This window comes from Enhydra lutris, unplaced genomic scaffold, assembly GCF_002288905.1.
Source record: "Enhydra lutris kenyoni isolate GAN:26980312 unplaced genomic scaffold, ASM228890v2 scaffoldscaffold3, whole genome shotgun sequence".
NCBI classification, from domain to species: Eukaryota; Metazoa; Chordata; class Mammalia; order Carnivora; family Mustelidae; genus Enhydra; species Enhydra lutris.
Window position 1 is genome coordinate 22,120,228 of NW_019154087.1, and position 21,289 is coordinate 22,141,516.

The window sequence follows — 21,289 nt, forward strand, 5'->3', positions numbered from 1 at the left end:
CTACCAGAATATGAAAACAGAGCCTTTATCTGTCTTATTCACCCTTATAGTCCTCAGGGCCACTTGACATATAATAAGTATGTAGAACTTTTTGAATAAATGAATCTTTTAACTTATGAATGGCTACATATAAATCAGTCTTGGAATTAGAAAAAAATCACCTCACAGAATTTTCCTGTAAACTTAAACATCTTGGGGGGCACCTGGGTGGCTCAGTGGGTTAAATCCTCTGCCTTCGGCTCAGGTCATGATCCCAGGGTCCTGGGATCGAGCCCCGCATCGGGCTCTCTGCTCCTCATGGAGCCTGCTTCCTCCTCTCTCTCTGCCTGCCTCTCTGACTACTTGTGATTCTGTCTAAAAAATTAAGTCTTAAAAAAAAAAAAAAAAAAACTTAAACATCTTGGGATAAGAATTAACAGAGCCACCAAAGAAGTGACGTTCACAGCCAATCAGGGAGAACCAAAAAGCTTGGCTACAAGAAATTAAGGCTAGACCAGACCGGTGTAGGGATCCTTTTAGATATGCCCAAAATTGTGTTAATTACTGAAAACGAATGCCTGAAGGGAGTTTTCATCTCACACAACCACATTTACAACTCTGACATACACATGCAGCCCATGCTTGAATATTTATAGGGATACAGAATTGCGACCTCACAAGACAACCTATCAATCACATTTTGAGGTCTTAAAATTACTAACAGTAGTTTAAGAGAGTCACAAGAATAATTATGGACCAAAAAGTTAGTATTATCAGTTAATTAAATCACATACATAAATGGCCTTCTTGGCGCAGTGGGTGGCAGGTCAGTCTCATAAAAATACAAATACAAAAGTTATTAATTAGAAAACTTATTTATTTCTGCTCCTTTCATACATCTTATTGTGCATGAAACAGTCCTGCATACAAATCTGAATAATGTGCTGTCACACACTCTGTTTAAAGGCAAAGCACCACACGTAAAGCTGATCTGTCCAGAATTCTCAGCTCATGGACTCTTGCTTCCTGCTTTTACATTAATTTTTGAAAGTCAGAAAATGTCATCTCCAAAAAATGTTAAGGGGGCTGTAAAAAATAATCACTTTATTCAACATTATAGTTGTAGAAACAGAATTATTTTCTTTAAGAAATGAAAAACTAAGAAAATGCCACCTAACATCGTTGATATGTCAGTATAGGCCAGCAGGAATAAATACTGTAATGAGCTTGTCTCTTTGATACCACGCAGACATTCTAGGTCAAGCTTTAATATGCTTCCTAGTTTCACTAGATGCTTCTTTTCTGCTGCTTCGCTCTTTTTCCGTATTTCACATCAGAGGATTGGTACAGCCTTTAAAACTTCATCAATAGGAGCAAATCCAATATCCACTGATTTCTTCTCAAAAGGCATTTTTTTAACCCATCAGATAGCCCCTGTAGGAATAAAATTTATAAACACAAAAAGTGAAAAGGAAGCAAATTCCAAAGCGCCCAAATTTTATGATGAATCAAATGACCATCTAAAAATATAATTGTGTGATTCCTCCTCATGGTTTTTACTTCGTATCTTGCCTCCCCAATAAATGACTACATTACTGAGCTTCATTTCCATTACCCTTTCCCCTCAAAGGGTAAAGTTATAAACCAATAAGCTCCAAATCTGCAAGCAAATGGAAAGCCACTCACACCTGCGGGGCAGGTAAAAAGCCAGGCCATGAAGCCTCCTTCAACCAGGACTGATTTAAAATGCAAGCACAGCAGCTAGGTTATCGGATATCCTCAAAACACAGAATTAACAACAAAATCAAGAAGAGGAAGAAAAGGAAAATGACAACAGGTATAAGATGATAAAAAGGAGAAATGGCAGGTTACACTAAGGAAATCAACTAAAAACTGGTAAGTGCTGCTGTGTCTAATTAAGTCTGAACCTAAAAGGACCCTGAGTCAAGAAGGCAAAATTATGCTTCATGTTCACTGTCCAGCAAGTAACAGTTATCAAATAATAAATATTTGCTAAATACAAATGTGAATGTTACAGAGGCAATAAAACACTTTAGAAAGTGGTCTGTCATAAAGGAGTAAAAGTGTTTTAGCACGTGTAGAATTAAATTTCAGTTACACAGAAAAATCATGTATATGCATTCTCCTAGTCCCTAAATGACATTGAGTAAAGTATTATTATTTTCTTACTTTTATTTTTCATTCCCCCTTCCTTTAGAATTTCTTTGCTGAACTGATCCTGTGATCTTAGGACTTAGAGGGGAGCTCCCTAGCTTTTCTCATCAGGTTTAATAAACACTAGCTCAAACTGCTAAAAAGGCGATTTTTGCCACTCTGACTAAAACAGGCCTTTTTAGGGGTGGCTGGGTGATTGAATCAGCTAAGCATCCAGCTATCGGTTTCAGCTCAGGTCATGATCTCAGGGTCTTGGAACTGCCAGCGCCAGGAGGCTCATGGTCAGCACGGAGTCTGCTTGAGAATCTCTTTCCTCTCCTTCTGCCCCTCCCCCCACTATCTCTTTTTCAAATGAATAAATCTTTAAAAATAAATAAATAGAAAATAAAACAAGCTTTTTTGGTCCTAAATTGCATAGTATCCATTCAATAGACTATTTTATACAGCTTTATAATAGACTTGCCTACAAGTGGAAACCCATCCCTCCACTCCCAACCAAACACTTTGCCTAATTTTAGGACATCACAGCATGATACAGCACACCATCTTTTATTTTTTTAATTTTTACAATTCTTTTAGGTCAGAAAACAACCCTAATAGTGAAGACTTTAGAGAATCTCATGACCATTACTTTTCAGAAGAACCAAGCACAAATTTGTACCATCTCCCACCCAGTATCTAAACATCATTTCAATTCTTTAAACCTGTGCACATTTAAAAGGTACCTAATGCACACACACAATCCCACATACATTATCTTTTGAATTATATGAGAAGAATTTTATTTTCAAAATGAAAACTGTTTTTCTGTAACTCTGTACTAGTACCATAAAACTATTAGGCACCAAAATTTGATTTTTCACTTTAAATGTATTGTCATATTGGGGCACCTGGGTGGCTCAGAGGGTTAAGCCTCTGCCTTCAGCTCAGGTCATGATCTCAGGGTCTTGGGATCGAGCCCCACATCGGGCTCTCTGCTTAGCAGGGAGTCTGCTTCCTACTCTTCTTTCTCTGCCTACTTGTGATCTCTATCAAATAAATAAATAAAATCTTTAAAAAAAATGTATTGTCATAAATGCAAATGGTCAAGAAATAGTCATTCATTTTATTAGTGCCCATGTTTCTATAAAAAAAATATGGCATCAGGGGCATCTGGTTGGCTCAATGGGTTAAGCTCTGCCTTCGGCTCAGGTCCTGGGATTGAGCCCCACACTGGGCTCTCTGCTCAGTAGAGAGCCTGCTTCCCCCTATTTCTCTGCCTGCCTCTCTACCTACTTATGCTCTCTGTCAAATGAATACATAAAATCTTAAAAAAAAAATATGGCATCAAATAAAGCCATACTTTGATTTGTAAAATTTTATCTGTAAGGGAGACATCAGGTCCCTAAAAAAGCATAAATTAAACAATATAAAACAGTACCAATTCACTGCTATTGGGTTTTTTTTTTTCTTTTTAAAGGTTTCTTTTACTAAAGATATCAAACTCTTTGTAACAAAGACTTCAGCCCTGGAGGTCATCGTGATGAATGTTATGCAGCATAGCCATCCATTACCTCAGATGCTAGCAACTTATTTGATCTGAAAGCAACCTTGGTTAGTGGTGTGTTTTAATGTCTTTTTGCTATTGCTGTTCCACTTAGGTATCAAACTGTTTATGTATGTTGGAACTTCAAAGATCATTTGTGTGCAAAAAAGCCATATTCCCTCCTTACTGGTGGTACTAACCACGGCCCTACTGTGTGCAACATGTAGGCCCACAGACATGGCTCATCATCTTGTTTGGGGTCTACAAACATTCCAGAAAATGCAATACTGTTGCTTCCCTTTCTCTTCTAAAATTGTCCGTTGTTTCTTCCTGCTCTGCACCCAAGGAACCAGGCTTTAGGAGGTGCAGATGAGAAATCATATTAAAGAAGGAACCATAAATTCCCTCCCCTTAAAAATCTAAATCCTAGATTTAGCTGAATGACAATTTACAATTTAGATCACTGTTCTGTTTGGATTAAATCTAAATATAATTTACACCTGGAAGATTATATATAAAGGGAGTATACCCTATTTCCTATTGTTCACTTAGTCGACAATCTTGGATGCCAGCCTACAAATGGGGACAAGAAGACAAATATTTACATAAATAACTGAAACAGTAAGATGGAGGCAATCAGAGTATTAAGCACTTTCCAAAGCTTTTGTTTTTAAGCAGTAGATAGCTCTAGTATCCTACAAATCAAATGCCTGAGCTAAAAAGAACAGCACTTACATCCTAAGGAGAGGACCTAAAACAGTAAAGAATGAGCAGCTTAAGGCAGAATAAAAATAAATCTCTTTCTATGGGCAAAATCAGCCCACTTCTGATCTGCTATATGCCTCCAAAAAGTTTTGGTTAATTTGTAGTGGCCTCTTGATCTCTCTGGGAGCCTCCTCTTTTCCTGTTTTGCTATGGAAAATTTCAGCCTCTTCCATACCAATATACCTTTCTCAACGGAGGAGGAAAAAAAAGGAACAAAAAGAGGATGCTGAAGTACATAATTCTTCATAAAATTTAGCCAATGGCCAAAACTATTTTTTTAACAATTTCATTTATTTACCAGAGAGAGAGCACAAGCAAGGGGGAGGGGTAGATGGAGAGGGAGAAGACTCCCGGTTGAGCAAGAAGCCCAATACGGGGCTCGATCCCAGGACCTGAGCCAAAGGCAGAAACTTAATCAACTGGTCCACCCGGGCACCCCAAAACTATTTTCCCCAGACAAATAAAAGAACCACTGGCAGAAGAGTCTGAGGGAACCACATGGATACACAGATATTCATTCAGTTGACAAAGAACTCTGCTCTCTTTTCCCACCCTGCTAAGATGTGAACATGACTGCAGGATTAAGTACTACTGACTTCCTAGGGGAAGACTGCCCATTCTACTCCAGATGTGTGACAGACAATGGAGAGGTGAAGCCACAGAACAAATGAAACCCACACACCTTCCTGTATTTCCTTTTTTTTTTTTTTTAAATATGGAATGTTTCACGAATTTGCGTGTCATCCTTGCGCAGGGGCCATGCCAATCTTTCTCTGTATCGTTCCAATTTTAGTATATGTGCTGCCAAAGCGAGCACCTTGTATTTCCTTTTAATGTCTCTTATAATAAAGGAGTATCAGTTCTTAGAAATCACTGACACTTGATGTTTAACCTAGTCCCTAAAAAATGAGTTTACTAAGAGCTAATCTCTGTATGGTATGTCTACCCAAGGTTCCTGCAATTACTAATTCATCCATAGGTGAAATCAGACTATAGGTAAATGTGATCAGACTTGTCCACATTTCAAATTAATGATCTCAAATGGAAATATAAAAGCTGCCATAAAACCAATTTGTTTTTGTTCTAAAGATATTTTGTTTTCTGAAACAAAATGTTCTTATCAGGCCTGTAAACATAAATTCCTTCCTCTTAAAAATTTAAATCCTAGATTTAGCTCCATCTCGCTCTCTCTCATGAGTGTGTGCGCGCACGCGCGCACACACACACACACACACACACAAATACACACACGTATAAAATCCTTTTCCCAAATTTTTGGTGAGGTAATAACCATCTTCCTGTCCAAGGCTTAACAGGTTTTTCTCACATCATTATTCAGAGAGCAGCAATAATTAATGTCTTGAAAATATTCCCTACTATCACTATTACTACTGGAATCCCATATTGTATACATTAACCAAAAAGCAATTTAAAGAAACAGTATCTCCAGTCAGTGGTCAGTGATATAACAGGAAAATAACAGTAGGGAGAAAATACTCAGAAAGACCTGCTACTGATTTCAATTTTACTACTAACCATAGCTATAACCTCAAGCAAGTCACAAATTTCTTTGGTTCTCAGAAATGTCACTGGTTTAAATGAAGGTTAAATTAAATCACCCGTGATTTTACGTGATCCAAATCATTATTTTACCAACTTGCAACAGAAGGTAAATTGCCGATTATACAAAGTACTTAATAACTTACGGCAGTTTCATTCTCATGAATACTCTAGCCATGAAAAAACTCAATAGGACACAGACGAATCCAATGAATAGAAGAAGAAATCTATTGAGTTTTGGAATGTTTGGTGCATTCGATCGGTCCAAGATTATGAAACCTAAACCTCCCATTGTAAACAGGAAGCTGGATGCGAGTCCTTCCATAATATATTGTCCATTTACTCTGAAAAAGACCACAGCAAAACAGTGAGTAAAAATTCCCAGAAAAATAAAATACTTGTCTTTGGACTGAAATTCCTATTTCTGCTAAAATATTTTTGTGTTTATTTTTTATTCTTACTGTTAAAACTATTTTACCACATTTCTGTGTATTCTTGTCAACAAAATTTATTTTTATTTAGCCTATTATGTATCAAACACTGTTCTAGGTTCTGGGGATACAACAAAAATCTGTCTTTATGGAGCTTTTATTCATAAAGTTTTAAAACCTCAACTAACAAAACTGTCTATTTAAAATCAATGCTGAGAATTTACTAGCATAAAAAGCCAGTCAGTGTATGTATATGAACTCTTCACCCAGAACTTTTGTTTAGCTTTTAAAAATTATGGCATTTAAATTTCTATTATAAATTTCCACTTCTGAATTGGTTAGGAATGTTTCTAGAAGTTTTATGAGAATTTATAAACCTCTTAGGGCACCTGGGTGGCTCAGGTGGCTAAGCATCTGTTTGGTTAAGCATCTTGGTTTTGGCTCAGGTCATGATCTCATGGATCATGGAATCAAGCCCTGCATGGAGCTCCACAATCAGCAGGGAATCTACTTGAAGATCCTTTCCCCCTGCTCCTCCCCCAACTCACATGTGTGCATGCACCTACTCTCTCTCTAAAATAAGCAAATAAATCTTTTTAAAAAATCAATCAATCAATCAATGTCTTATTTCAAAGGGAAAATTTTAAAAGCAAGTGTTATTATCCAGGGCTCCATGAACCCCACAAGGATTTCCAGCAATCTATAAACCCTTAGAATTATATGTGAATTTTTATATGTATGTATATCTGATTTTTCTGGGAACAGAGCTTTCATGGATTCCCAAAAAGCAAATTCTTCTGTTAGAGGGATAATTTATACATAGGTATCTGTTACAGAGGTATGTATTTTTTGTTAGCTAATTGCTTTAATTGAAAACACAATACAGGTACTAGGCTCAAAATTCAAACAGTGCCAATGACAACACTACGAAGGGTTCCCCAATCATCAAGATTGCCTATTATCTAGATTTCCCCCACTCCTGGAGAATCACAGTAATCTTTTCAGAATATTCTATGCAGGAATACCATAAAAGTAAGTATAAACGCAAATATATAGCTATATTTGATAGACAGTTATCAAGTGAATTTTAGAAAACAATACAATAAGCACTGCTCCAATGAACCAAACCACACTGGAATGGTGCTTCATTACTGAAATGGAGTGCCCAAGTATCCAAAATTATTATTTTTTTATTTGATAGTATAATCCAGGGGTCCCCAGATTTCTTCCTTAAATGGCCAGACAGTACATGTCTTAGGCTTTCAGGCCACATGGTTTATGTCACGCTTACCACTGTAGCTTGAAAGCAGCTACAGACAGTATATAAACAAATGGGCATGCCTAGTTCCAACAGAACATGACTTATAAATAAATAGGTATGTACATCTTGCTGCTCCCCAGAAGAGTCTAAGTGTATTTTAAACCAATACCTTCCTTTAAATAAGCGATCATGTCAATCACTGTGAAACACTTTATGTCCTATAAATAAGTAACATACTTCTATTCTTGCCCACTTCCTGCCATTTTAGCTACTATCTAAATGCAGATGGACCCACAGGTTTCAATATATTTTAAAAAAATATCCATACTCCAGCAACCTTCCTTCCCACCAAATCATTCAAAAAGTTAAGTGTTACCTGTAGGCCAAGAAAGCTACTGGTCTCTGATGTCCATGTTCATCGGTCATAGAACCAACACTTGGAGGTTCAACAATAACATCATAAATTATTCCTGTATGAAAGACAATAGTATAGATTAGAATGGATTCCTAATTTTTAAAAAGGATTAGTTTTCATGTCTCTAAAGGATCATTTATATTTCAACAAGACTACTGAGATATATTATGATAATCAAGTGAAGCCCAGCTAATATCCTAAACTTTAGATACACCATTCAAAAATTCAACCCAATACTTCAGATTATCTCTAAAACAGGTGTTTGATAAATTCATTCAGTAACTGTTTCTAATACTCCACAATAAAGGAGATTTAATATTAAAGGTTGTTTTTAGTTCAAGAAAATGTTCCACATATGCTTGGATACGTTTCTATCAATTGAGAGGTAACTGGAGAAATTTTCTTGCTTAAATATAAAATAAGGAGACATTTTTAAATCATACCAACAGGCAGACAAGCAATACTAGAGATTCGTGATCATTAATGTTAACGTCCATCACTTAGGTCATGATGTCACTGTGTTCATTAATACTAATGTCCATCAAAATCAATTGTTTTCCCAATCTCCCATTGCCAGCATCTATTCTTTACCTTTTCTACCATCCTCCAAAAACCTTACTTCCAGCTTTTCTTAAGCATAGTAAGACTGTGTCTCCCTCACCCTGGACTAACAAGCAATCACACAGAAATTCCCTAATTTCTCCACTACCACCAAATCTATAAACTAGTATCTGCATCCATCCTTCCTTCCTTCCTTCCAGCTACAAGAAAGAAAGAGTCCCTCCTTCTAACAATGTGAGATTCCTTCTGCAATTATCAGGACTCCATCCTTTTCCACCTTCTCACAGACTTGGATCCTTTGGCCATCTCTCTTCCTTCCTAAACTTTCAACCTCTCCTTCCCTATGTCAAGTTTCCCTTGACTCCAGACCCTCCTAGTTAACATCCTATTTCTATGCTTCCTTTTTGAAACAATGCAGACTGCCTTCTGGGGGGAAAAAAAAGGTAAACTTTTCTCCCTTTCCTCATTTATCCTTCATTCTTCAACTCACTCCAACCTGGCACCTGCCTCCACTGATCTTACTCTTGCTAAAGTTCCCAATAATCTCCAAATTCCATGGACATTTTTCAGTTGTCTTAGGAGGCTTCCCAGAGGCACTCAACCCAGTTTACTAAACCCATCTTCTTTAGGGGAAAATTGGCTTTTGTGATACTCCTGTCCACACTTTCTTGCTACATCTCTAACAGAGCCTGTTGTATAAACCCACTAAATGTTGGGAATTCCTTAGGACCTGATGCACTGTCCTCTTTTTCTACATTCTCTCCTGAACTGAACTCATCCCTCCCCAGGGTTTTAACTCCATGTACTAACGATTAATGATGGTCAATGTGCCAATACCTATCAAACGTTAGCGCCCGTAGAATTAGATGTAAGCTCCCTAAGAACAGGGACTTTCTCTGTTCTTCAGTATCTGGCTTATGAGAGGATTTTTTTTTTTTTAAATCTATTATTGGGGCACCTGGGTGGCTCAGTGGGTTAAGCCTCTGCCTTCAGCTCAGGTCAAGATCTCAGGGTCCTGGGATCGAGCCCCGCATCAGGTTCTCTGCTCAGCAGGGAGCCTGCTTACCCCTCTCTCTCTGCCTACTTGTGATCTCTCTCTCTGTGTCAAATAAATAAATAAAATCTTTTAAAAAAAATCTATTATTAATCAATTTCAACAGAGAACTCTTTTCTCAATTCTAAACTCATAGCTGCAACCTTGACATAGCCAACTAACTGTAGTTGTCCAACTATTACATATCCTGAAGTGCCCTCTGGTTCACTGTTCCCCACCAAAAAAACCTTCCGACTCTTCAATCTCAGAAAATGACCCTCCCATCTAGTCAGATGCTCAAAGATTCCTTCATACTTCCTTCTCTCCAATTAATCCATATATCCAATCAATCCATCAAGACCTAATGAATCTACTTCCAAACTATCTTTCATTATACTTTCCTCCATCTCTACTGCCAACAGTAGTCTACAAGTCTAACAACCTAGTTAGACTCAATCAACTACAAACCTACCTAACCAGTCTCTTGATTCCGTATTTGTCCATTCTTTTCCCTCTGCCCAGTATTTTCTTTCCCCCAATTCTTCAGATTTTGGTTAACATGTCATTTCCCTAAGAACCACACTCCAATATAAATGATGTTCCAACTCCCATTATTTTCTCGTAACTTCTTGTTCTATCCCTTCAATGAATCTCGGGTAATTTGTAATGGAAAAGATAATGCAGTGGAAAAAGATTTCTGTGATATTTAACCTGTCTCAACCATGCAATTACAAGCTTCAGGAGAGCATGTTTCCTTGACTGCTGTTCCCAGTACCTAGTGCCTGGAACTTAATAAGGGCTCAATGCATTGTTTGCTGAGTATTTCTCAGCAATAAGTATCATTTACTTCTACAAGTACACTCACAGTTTTTAGAAGAGACTCTTTTCCAGTGGCAAAACCGAATCCTTGTATGAGATACCTCTGGCCTTGGCCACTAAAAGGTGTTCTTTGCGATCTGCCCCTGGGGTTGGAGCAGAGAATCTCCCCATACACAATCAATAGGGAATAAGTGGACAGAAGGGGAACTGTGCGGCTTCTAAGAAAGGTTTGGACTCCAAGGGAGTAAGGGTTAGGAAAAAGAGACTAGCAGCTCAAAGCAGATGAAGACTATTATTTTTGTTTAATCACATGCACTTTAAATTTCATTTATTCAGTACAGTACCTATTAATGTACTGAGCAAATGTTAATGCTAATGCAATGCTAGGATAGTATCTTACCAATATAAAAAATATTCAAATGTATTTTACTTAAATAAGTACAAGTTAACTATCATGATTCTGGACTGGGAGTGGGAGGTAGATTCAAAGGCACATTCTAGTACCAAGCTCTCATAGTCATAGGTTCAGATTCATCCCTCTTCAGTACCAATGCTTTTCACATCTATGAAAATAAAGATGTTTATGGCTATTCCCTTAAAAACGGAGCCACTTTTGCTGTCCCTAATCTGTAAGCTTCAATTTTATAACTTCCAAATTAAGTATTCCACTTCCCAGTTTGCCAGTTCAGTAGAACAGTCTTGAGTAAATCGTGAATCTGTGGCTTGAAAGGGTGGTGGCTCGAAAATTGTAGCCGGATTGCCAACTCATCACTATACAAAACAACGCCCCTTTTGCAACGTTTTATTTGAAAACAAACACCCCCCCCCCAAAACAGGGTAAGACATTCTGGAGTGTTTAATAGTACTGCTATTTTCCTAATTCTTTAAATTCTCAACTTCTGCTTCTTGAAATACAATACCTTCTGCGAATCTAACTCCAATCCCAAATATTTATCAAAACCGTGGATTCGGAAAATTCCATTGGCATTTATTCTTGATTGGGGCAAAAAGCAACAACGGACGCTTGGGTATGAGCTAACAAACCTAAAGACTGTCACGTCTCTTCCAAGAGTCCAGGGACTGTAGACAAAGATAAGGGAGAAGTCCCAAGCCCTCTTGACCAACCATGGAAGTACAACGGACAAGACTAGAGGCCTCCAGAATCTCTGTCAAAAAACTTACGGCAGGCAATAAAGAGCAACAAGACAGGTTTAAAAAATATAGTCTGATTCGGATCCCTAGGCTAAGAGGCTAGAGGTGCGAAAAGGCAATGGGCGTGAGAACAGTGAGAACAATGAGAGTGACCTCTCAGAATACAGAACAGGGCGTGAGGGCAGATAAACCTTTGGGGCGTTAATCCTTGAGACCCCAGAAATTCCCTCCACCCTCCGAAGAGATCGAGAGCACAGAGATGCTGCCCTCGGGGCTGAGAGCCAGCCCCATAGACGCGCCTCCGGGGCGGGCCGGCTCTCCGCGTCTCAGGGCCTCTCGGGGCCGAGCCAGCCCGAGTTACCTCCGGTGATGAGGAAGTAAGACACCACCACCAGAGCGTACACCGTCATGGCCGACGGCATATGCACCCAGGGCGGCTTCTTCAGCTTCAGGTTGGGGCATTCGAGCACTAAGAACGGGACGCGGTACAAAGTCTCCATGGTGGCGGCACGGGTTTCTCTCGACCTCCAGCCCCACGCGCCACCCGGAAACAGGTCCGCCCCTCCCGCTCGCCCGCGCGTGCGCCGGGAAGAGTCTTGCAGGTCCGCCACCCTGTAAGGCCGTTTGTCTACCCAGAGGAAAAAGAAGAAACTATGAAGAAAGGATAAACACCATGATTTTAAGATATATATTTTTAAGCTTTGTTAATCATAAATTTGAATGAGAAGCTCACTTATTTGCCAATGAATAGGCAGGTGATTTATGTACCTTCAAGGACCTGCAGGGCGTCAGACGTGGCCAAGCCGGAGAAGCAGTGGGGACCGAACCCATCGCAGCCCCTCCCACTCACCGTCGCGGGGTATTTAGAAACTGATTGGACGTGGGCGCTCTAGGTTCCCAGAGCTGGAGGATGAATGGGAACGTTTGGAAAATTCTGCCTTTTCTATTAGCGGTTTTTTCAAGAGTCTGAGAAAGCCCTAGTTGCAGAACTTTTACTTCCCGATGTAGTTGCGGGGACAGTAATAACTACTGTTACTAATAATTGCTCAAAATTGTCAAAATTTTTTTGGCAATTTTTAAATTTTGGGGAATTTTTTAAAAAATCCAGTCCAGATGTATCAAAAATAGCAAGATGACGTCTCCACAGGATGCCTAAAGCTGATACCTTAACGTGACCAAAATACTATTTTAAATAACCCGTGTCCTCCGCTCCACTTTGCTTCTCCCACAGCCATCCCTATCTTCATAAATGATAAAATCTTTCTGGCCAAAAAGCTTTAACTCATCCTGGTTTCTCCCTTTATTAAAACTCCCATCTCCAGAATATCAGCAATAATGAAGTGGGTATACAGCGCAGCCAGTATTTATACATAGCAGGTTTCTCTGGGTATTATAAAGCAGAATGTTTCTGAAGTTCCCATAGTTTTAGTATATGTGCGGCCGAAGCGAGCACTGAAGTTCCCATAGTTTTGTAAATAAGCAGAACTTTGGAACAATTGAAATTATGTTGTCTTTTTTTAAAAAAAGGAAAAACATAGAAATTAAGAGGGTTTTTTTTTTAAATTTGAAAGGTACTTGTTATTAAATTCAATAAATTAGCATATAGTGTATTATTAGTTTCAGAGGTAGAGGTCAATGATTCATCAGTCTTATGTAGCACCCACTTATATGTGCTCATTACATCACATGCCCTCCTTAATGCCCATCACCCAGTTATCCCATTCTCCCACCCCCTCTTCCCTCCAGTAACCCTCAGTTTGTTTCCTATGATTAAGAGTCTCTTATGGTTTATCTCCCTCTCTGATTCATCTTGTTTTATTTTTTTCCTCTCTTCCCCTATGATCCTCTGTTTTATTTCTTAATTTCCATGTATGAGTGAGATCATATGATAATTGTCTTTCTCTGACTGACTTATTTCGTTTCACATAATACCCTCTAGTTCCATCCACATCATTGTAAATGGCAAGATTTTGTGTTTTTTTTTTTATAGCTGAATAGTATCTCATTGTTTATACACACCACATCCTCTTTATTCATTCATCTGTTGATGGACATCTAGGTTGTTTCCATAGTTTGGCTATTGTGGACATTGCTGCTATAAACATTTGGGTGCACGTGCCCCTTCAGATCACTACTTTGTATTTTGGGGGTAAATACCCAGTAGAGCAATTACTGGGTCTTAGGATAGCTCTATTTTCAACTTTTTGAGGAACCTCCATACTGCTTTCCAGAGTGGCTGCACCAGTTTGCATTCCCACCAACAGTGTAGGAGGGTTCCCCTTTCCCCACATCCTCACCAACATCTGTCATTTCCTGTGTTGTTACTTTTAGCCATTCTGACAGGTCTGAGGTGGTAAGAAATTGAAAGTTTTTAAGCTTCTCTGATAGCTTCAGGGGGAAAGATAATACCAATTAACCACTGCTTGACAGAGATATGTTAAATGATTTACACTGGTTCTTATTTAGTCTTCAAGACACCTCTGTTAGGGAAATACTAACAGTACTTTACATACGACAAAACTGAAGCTTGAGAAGTGAAACTTAAGAAGTGTAGTAGTCTGTGATTGGTTGAGACCTAAAGGCAATTGTTCTAAATGGAAACAAGATTTGAGATGTTTAAGATGGGTACTCTACATGTTTAGAGAAACTTCTTTAATAACAAACTATAGAAATGATCCCTGAAAGTATAATCTTGAGATGTTTAAGATGGGACAAGTTTATCCTTCTTCCTATATATTTTAGGACAACTAATTCTATATGCATTGTGGAAAAAAACCTAGAAGCTTTAAATTAAAAATAAACATTTTGTAGTAAAAAATAAAATCACCTAGTCAGAGCTTCACATTCATCTATGTATTGAGTTATTGCTTTCATTTTTTCTCTGTTCCAAAATGTAAGTTTGTTCCAGAAACCAATTTATTGTTATTTTTAACATCTTAAAATCTGAAATATTTTCCAACTTGACTTTGTAATATTGTATAAGCCAAGTATTAAAAAAAAAACCCTTTTATGAATAAAAACATACATCTGTTACCATCTGTGTCCTAACCAAAAATATTTCTGCAGAAAATGTTTTGGTTAAACACAATATAAACTCTGTAACCAAAAACCAAAGAAATAATGAATATAACCATGGACATTAGAGCATGCCTTTAAGTAAACATACAATCTGATCATTCAGTGGGTGGATGTTTTATATAGATGAAGAAGGGCAAATGTTGGAAGAAACACAGATTTAAAACATATACAATAGAGCCTATCATTTTAAGCTGCTTATACATAAAAGCAAAAATGATTCTTACCATGCACAACCAAATATACACTCAAAAAAGAAAAGAGCATAAAACTGATATCTGCAAAGATTTTCATGTTTAATACAGGAAATATTAATTAGAAGCCTTGAAGTCGGGAATGGCTCTGATGGTCAAAAGAAGGAAAATACCACGAATAAGTTTTCAACTGACTTTTTTTTTTAAGATTTTATTTATTTATTTGACAGACAGAGATCACAAATAGGCAGACAGGCAGGTAGAGAGGAGAAAGCAGGCTCCCTGCAGAGCCCGATGTGGGGCTCAATCCCAGGACCCTGGGATAATGACCTGAGCTGAAGGCAGAGGCCTCAACCCACTGAGCCACCCAGGCACCCCTTCAACTGACTTTTAAACAAAATAGAGCTACCAATACTATTAATTCTACTGACTTTAGTTTTTGTGCGTATGTATTAGGGAGGAAATTGGTAGCTTTGGTTTTTTTTCTTTTTTTTTTTTTTTTGGTCAGATAACAATTACAATTTTAGCTCAGATTAATTTACAAAGACCTTTTGCAGCTGTGTTGACAGTCTCGCGAACTATGCTCTTTCCCTTTTGGTTCTGCATAAGCATGAGTATGTTTGTTTCCCCAGCTGAACAAGTATTGAGTGGCAACTCTGTGTCAGGCACCGGATGAAGCACTATTATGTCTCATGTTCTATCAGACTCTTTGTAATGCAATATTAGATTGGGAATTTTGTTGTTATCATTGTCATTATTTAAAATTTTGAAAATGAAAATTCACAAGCAAAACATAGGTACTTGCCCATTGTAACAACAGAGATTCATGGAACGAGTTTCCTTTCATCACTGCTTTCATTTTACTTCTCCTTTCAGAGGTGGTGAGAATGATGAGATTAATTCTAAGATGTACAGCTGGAATAAGCATGTTCAGATGTGGAAGAATCCCCGCCATGGTTTCCTGACCCGTAGAGTGAGGGTTCTTATGGCAGGAAAGATTAAGTGGAACAAAAAAACCAAAAAACCGAAACAAAAAAACCAGATGGCTGCAGAGACTGATGCCGCCATCAAAGATTTGGAAGATACAGAGTGACAATCCCTACCACATTCTGTTGAGTTAGTTAAGTCAGCCCTTCTACAAGAAAAATGGATCTTAGTGAGCAACAGTGGATTAAAGTAAATTTAATCATGTAGTGACTTCTGGTCATGCTATTCCAATCTATTTAATGAGTAATGCAATAAACTGCTAGTTTTGAGAGGGACCCAGAATAAGGAAAGCCTCTGCAATAGGTCCAGCTTGCTGAGCAAACTGCTCTGTCACTTGGGCCGAATGACTCAGCAGGTCCAGTAGAACTTGGCATGTCTGGGGCAGATAAGGATGCTCTATGGAGAGTTTGACAAGCCCCTTTATGTGAATCATAGCACAAAGCCCTGGAGTTTTGCAGCAAACCTCTGCCATCCTCTGCAGATAAATATCTCCACTGAGAAGTAGCTTCTGCCTTGCCATTGGATCTTACCAGAGACTATGCTATTGCCCATCGGTAACAAGTTACCATGAAACCGGAGCCCTCCATCACCAACTTGGCATTGTCTAACCTATCAACCCATAAACATGGGTGTCCACAGCAGCATTCCATCATCAAATGAAAGTGTTATACAGGAAAGAAGGCTCATGGAGATCTTAAAAATACATTTAAATTGCATGAGAAATAATCCAGGTGCCCATGACCCACATCCCTGCCACACTGACTCTTCTCTCCGAACCTACACCTGTGGCATTATGGAAAATGCCTAATGACCAGTTACCTGAAGAAGGAAGTGTGGGAGGGGCTGTTTTATAGGTAATTCTGCACAATGTGCTTGCAGCACGTGAAAGTAAATGACTTTGTACCACAGCCTCACTTAGAGGGAGCCTCACTTGAAAGAACTGACAAGGGAAAATCCTTCCAATGGGCAGAATGTTAGAGTCTACCTGGCTGTTCATTTTGCCTGGAAGGAGCAATGGCCACAGATGCAGGTCTATGGCGATTCATGGGGAGTGACTAATTATTTGGCTGGCTGGCTGGCCAGGGAATTAGAAGGGACACAATTGGAAAATTGTTGAGGAGGTCCAGAGATGGACCTAGGTTTAAATTTCAAAGTATGAATATATTTGTGCCCCATGTGCATACTCACCAAAAAACAACATATGTAGGGAAGGAGATTCAGAATCAGGTTGACAAGATGATCCACCCTGTGGACCTCAGTCATCCTCTTTCTCCAGTCACTCCAGTCTGCCCAGTAAGCCCACAAAGAAAGTGGCAGGGATGGAGGTCATACGTGGACTTTCCCTCAAGACTGATCGGGCTAGATCTACTGTTGAGTACCCAAACTGCCAATAGTAGATATCAACCATGAGCCCCCAAAATGGCACCATTCTCCAGGAAGATGAACCACCCATTTGGTGTAGGTTAATTACATAGGCCCACTTCCGTAGGCACTTGGTTCTTACTGAAATAGGCACTTACAGTGGATATGAATTTTTCTCCCTTGCCCACAATGCTGCTATTGTGTGGACTTAAAGAATGCCTTACACATCATCACAGGATACCACACAGAATTGCTTTGGCCAAGGAACGTGTTTGACAGCAAATGAATAGTGGCTCGTGTTCATGGAATTTGCCGGTTTTCACATGTGCCCCATCACCTTGAAGCAGCTGTGTGGAATGGTGGAAGGGTCTTCTGAAAACTCAGTTATGATGCCAGCTGAATGTCAACACCTCTTGGAGCTCAAACAGTGTCGGCCAGGATGCAGCATGTGCTGTAAATCAGTGATCAATACATGTGCCTCTTTCCTTAGAACCAGGATTCGTAAGTCCAGGGATCAAGGATAGAAAATGGGAGCAGCTCCTCTCACTGTTACTTCTAGTGATGCACTGATGAGATTTTTGTTTCCCATTCCCTACAACTTTGGGCTCTGCTGGTCTAGACGTGTTAGTCCCAGGAAAGGAATACTTCTACCAAGGGACACCTCAGTAGTTCCACTAAACACAGATGAAATCATCACCTCACCTCTCTGTGCACTCATGCCAGTGAACACAAAAGCAAGGAAAGGGTGTGATATTGACTAGGGGATATGAGCCTGACATTCATGGAAAAATTGGATTGCCACTACAAATGTCAGCAAGGGGGAATGTGTTTAGGATGCAGGAGATCCCCATAGGTGCCTCTTACCACCCCCATATTCTATGATTAAAATCCATGGGAAACAACAGCTCAGTAGAGGCAGGACCGGTAATGGCTCAGACCTTTCAGGAATTAAGTTGTAGTCCACTGGCAGACAAAGAACTAAAACTAGCTGTAGTTTTTGCTGAGGGCAAAAGGAGTACGAAATAGGCAGTGAAAAACTCTAACTAAAAATACCAGCTGCGACCATGTGAGTGGTTGTAGAAATAAGCACTGTGGGAGTTATGAGTATTTCTTCCTTGTTTTGATATGAATATATTTGTATGTATGCTAACCAATATTTTTTCTTTCTGTTTCCCATTCTCCCACTACATGAAGTATAATATTTGTTGGTAATATTTGACCTCTTAGTATTTAACTTACTGGATATTGGAAAAGGAAGATGACTTGTCTAGAAGAGGGATGATTCTCACCCAAAAATAAACAAAAGGACTTTGCTTTCTCTTTGGAGAGAGCAGGTTACAGTTGTATGAGGGATAGTTGTGTTATGTTAGGAGAAAGCATATTGTTGCTACAGCCATTATTTGAAAATTAAGTTAAATATAGTTCAAAAAGGTACACGTGGATACCATGCTGAAAAGGGAAAGACTGGGGTAGATTTCTACTGTGTGAGCCTAGCTAAGCTGGAACTGTATCTCACTGTGAGGCTCTGAATTAGTGTGAGCCTCAAGAGATATTATTATTTTTAAGAGACATTGTTTTTTAAGCTAGTGAAATAAATTTCCACCTGATCATCAGTTGCTCCCAAAGCATTGAAATTAGCAGATGAATTAAGTGAATTCTGAATAAGTGAGTAGTAGAATACTTACGTAACCATGAAAAATGATACTGGAGTAGTTTATTTTCTGGAATGGAAGATATTCACAATAGGTTTAAAGTAACAAAAGTCAGTCCACAAAATTGTACGTAGAAATTGGCCCCTTTGTTATTGTATGCATTTTCTGGGCAGTGTAGATTGAAAAAGTCTGAGGGACATAAAGGTGATTAATATCCATGTGATGAGATTACAGATTTTTTTCCTTCTTTGAACTGCATGTGTTTTCTAATTTTTCTACAATAAATGTCTATTACTTTTGTAATTAAAATAAAGTTTTAAAAATAGTATTATGGGAGGGGCCTGGGTGGCTCTGTCAGTTGGGCATCAGACTCTTGATTTTGGCTCAGGTCATGATCTCAGGGTCATGAGATCCAGCTCCCTGGACTATGCTCAGGGGAATCTGCTTCTCTCCTTCTCCCTCTCCCTCTTCACCTCCCCCCATGCTCTCTCTCTCTCTCTCTCAAATCAATCAATTAATTGATCTTTTTTTTTAAAGCTTTAAAATAAATAAAAATAGTATTATGTTGGAACACAGCAGACATCTTTCATGAGCACGTTGGTCTCTCTACCCAGGTATTGTTCACTGCTCTATTCTGTCAAGGAGGAATAATAATGGTTCCCAAACTAGTTTCCATTCTAAGTAAGAGTATTTGGGTGCTCATTACCATGCACCAGCAGACAGCCATTTATAGTATCAGAAATTCAGTGTCTTGAGGTCAGGGACAGTATTTTCACCACAGAATTCCCTGCCCCCCTACAGTGCTTGGCACACAGTAGGACTCCTTGAATATTAGTTGAATGAATCAATGAATGAATGAACTCTTGGCTCTTCCATCTCTTTTCACGCTTCAGTGTATCATTCTAATAACTGTACTTCTTTAGTGTTTTTTAAGTTTGTTCCCTCTTTTCCATCTTTGCCACCATTTGTTAGTCCAGATTCAAACATCTCCTGCCCCAGTTCCCTTCACATTGCAGCCCCCCTCCTTTTTTTAAAAGATTTATTTGGCGGGGGGTGGGGGTATCACAAGCATGGGGGTAGGGGGAGGAGGAGAGAGAAACTCAGACTCTGTGCCTGACATGGGTCTCAATGTCATGACACTGAGATCATGACCTCAGCTGAAACCAAGACTTAGACACTTAACTGACTGAGTAACCCAGGTGCCCCACCAAGGTACTCTTTCTAAGAGACTGAGCAAATCTCAGTATGCTGATCAAAATGCCATCCTTACTGCTAACTAGGTAGTAGTAAGTAGCTAAACTAACAAACTAAACAAAATTTAGTTTGTTTTTCTTCATTGCTATCTTCTTTTTTTTTTTTAATCTCAAAGCTCCTTTTCATATTTTAATACTTGTTTTGTGGAATTATGGGTGCACTCTGAAAGCATCTGCCTAATCTCATACACTTCCTCCCTTTCCTCAAGACAGATGGGGACCAGTAAAGGCAGACAATGGTGGTGATGATAATATTCACCATTCACTTCTTCCTTCATTTATCAAGCATTTATAGAGAATGTAGCAGAGAACAAGCTCTGTTCTAAGCGCTGGGGTGGGGGTAGAGGAGGGACAAGATAGCCAATGCCAGCTTTCTGCCTTGAGAAACTGTCATTCTGATCAGGGGAGAAACACACACAAACACGTAATCAATGGCAGGGCTGTCTGGGAAGTGCATGCTTATTGGAGTTTTGGACCAATAGCTTAGTGAGTCCTGAAGCAGGGGTTACTCATTCTTGCAGGTAGAAAACCACAGGCTCACACAAGAGCTCCTATTTGAACTGAGCACTGGAAGAGGAGCTCCATTCCTTAAGGATCAGGTTTTCCAGCCATGATGACCAATATGAAGAGAGGTGGAAAAGTCCAAAAGAAGTTGAGTGGTTGTGTATGACAGAAGATAAATGGAAGAATGGCTGGAGATATGACTCTAAAATAAAGGAGGAAGCCTGGGAGTGGAGGGTCTTTCAATGCCAGGAGGCACTTTGATTTTTATCTTAATTGACAGATTGATAACACTGAAGGATTTTTGAAATTGGGATAATAAAAATTGTGTGTTTAGAAGATGGAGGTGACAGCAGAAAGGCATGAGGTGGAGAGACCTTTCAAGATCTCGTTGTAAAAGACCAGATGAGAGATGATGAAGACATGGGATAGACTGTGGAAATACACAGAACAGGGAGGTTGGTGGTGATGGAAAGACTATAAAAAGGTCTTTAGAGTCAGGTGAATTTGATCAACCAATGGATATGAGACTTGGGCCCTCTGGAAAGAAAGGACTCTGATGAAAGTGAGCTGAGTGATAATGGTCCCA

General features: G+C 39.1%; 1 protein-coding gene across 2 annotated transcripts; it reads right to left on the reverse strand.

Moving 5' to 3' along the window:
- Nucleotides 1–838: 838 nt before the first annotated feature.
- LOC111156639 (oligosaccharyltransferase complex non-catalytic subunit) lies at nt 839–12,231 on the reverse strand. Of its 2 annotated transcripts, XM_022517652.1 has the most exons (4): nt 12,038–12,231; nt 8,073–8,166; nt 6,151–6,348; nt 839–1,413 (listed from the first exon to the last, which is right to left on the reverse strand). In XM_022517652.1, the coding sequence occupies exons 1-4, from the start codon at nt 12,174–12,176 to the stop codon at nt 1,395–1,397; spliced, it is 450 nt and encodes a 149-aa protein (XP_022373360.1). In that variant the 5' UTR covers nt 12,177–12,231; the 3' UTR covers nt 839–1,394. The 2 variants fall into 2 exon arrangements, with proteins under 2 accessions (XP_022373360.1, XP_022373369.1); XM_022517661.1 differs by lacking the exon at nt 6,151–6,348 and having other exon boundaries at nt 1,057–1,413.
- Between the last annotated feature and the right edge of the window lie 9,058 nt (nt 12,232–21,289).

Excerpts from the sequence above, each read along its gene's own strand:
- LOC111156639 (XM_022517652.1), bottom strand. The coding sequence starts at position 12,176 with ATGGAGACTTTGTACCGCGTCCCGTTCTTAGTGCTCGAATGCCCCAAC. Across the intron at positions 8,167-12,037 it reads TTACTTCCTCATCACCGGAG|GAATAATTTATGATGTTATT; the intron begins GTAACTCGGGCT and ends TCTTTCATACAG. Across the intron at positions 6,349-8,072 it reads GTAGCTTTCTTGGCCTACAG|AGTAAATGGACAATATATTA; the intron begins GTAACACTTAAC and ends GGTCTTTTTCAG.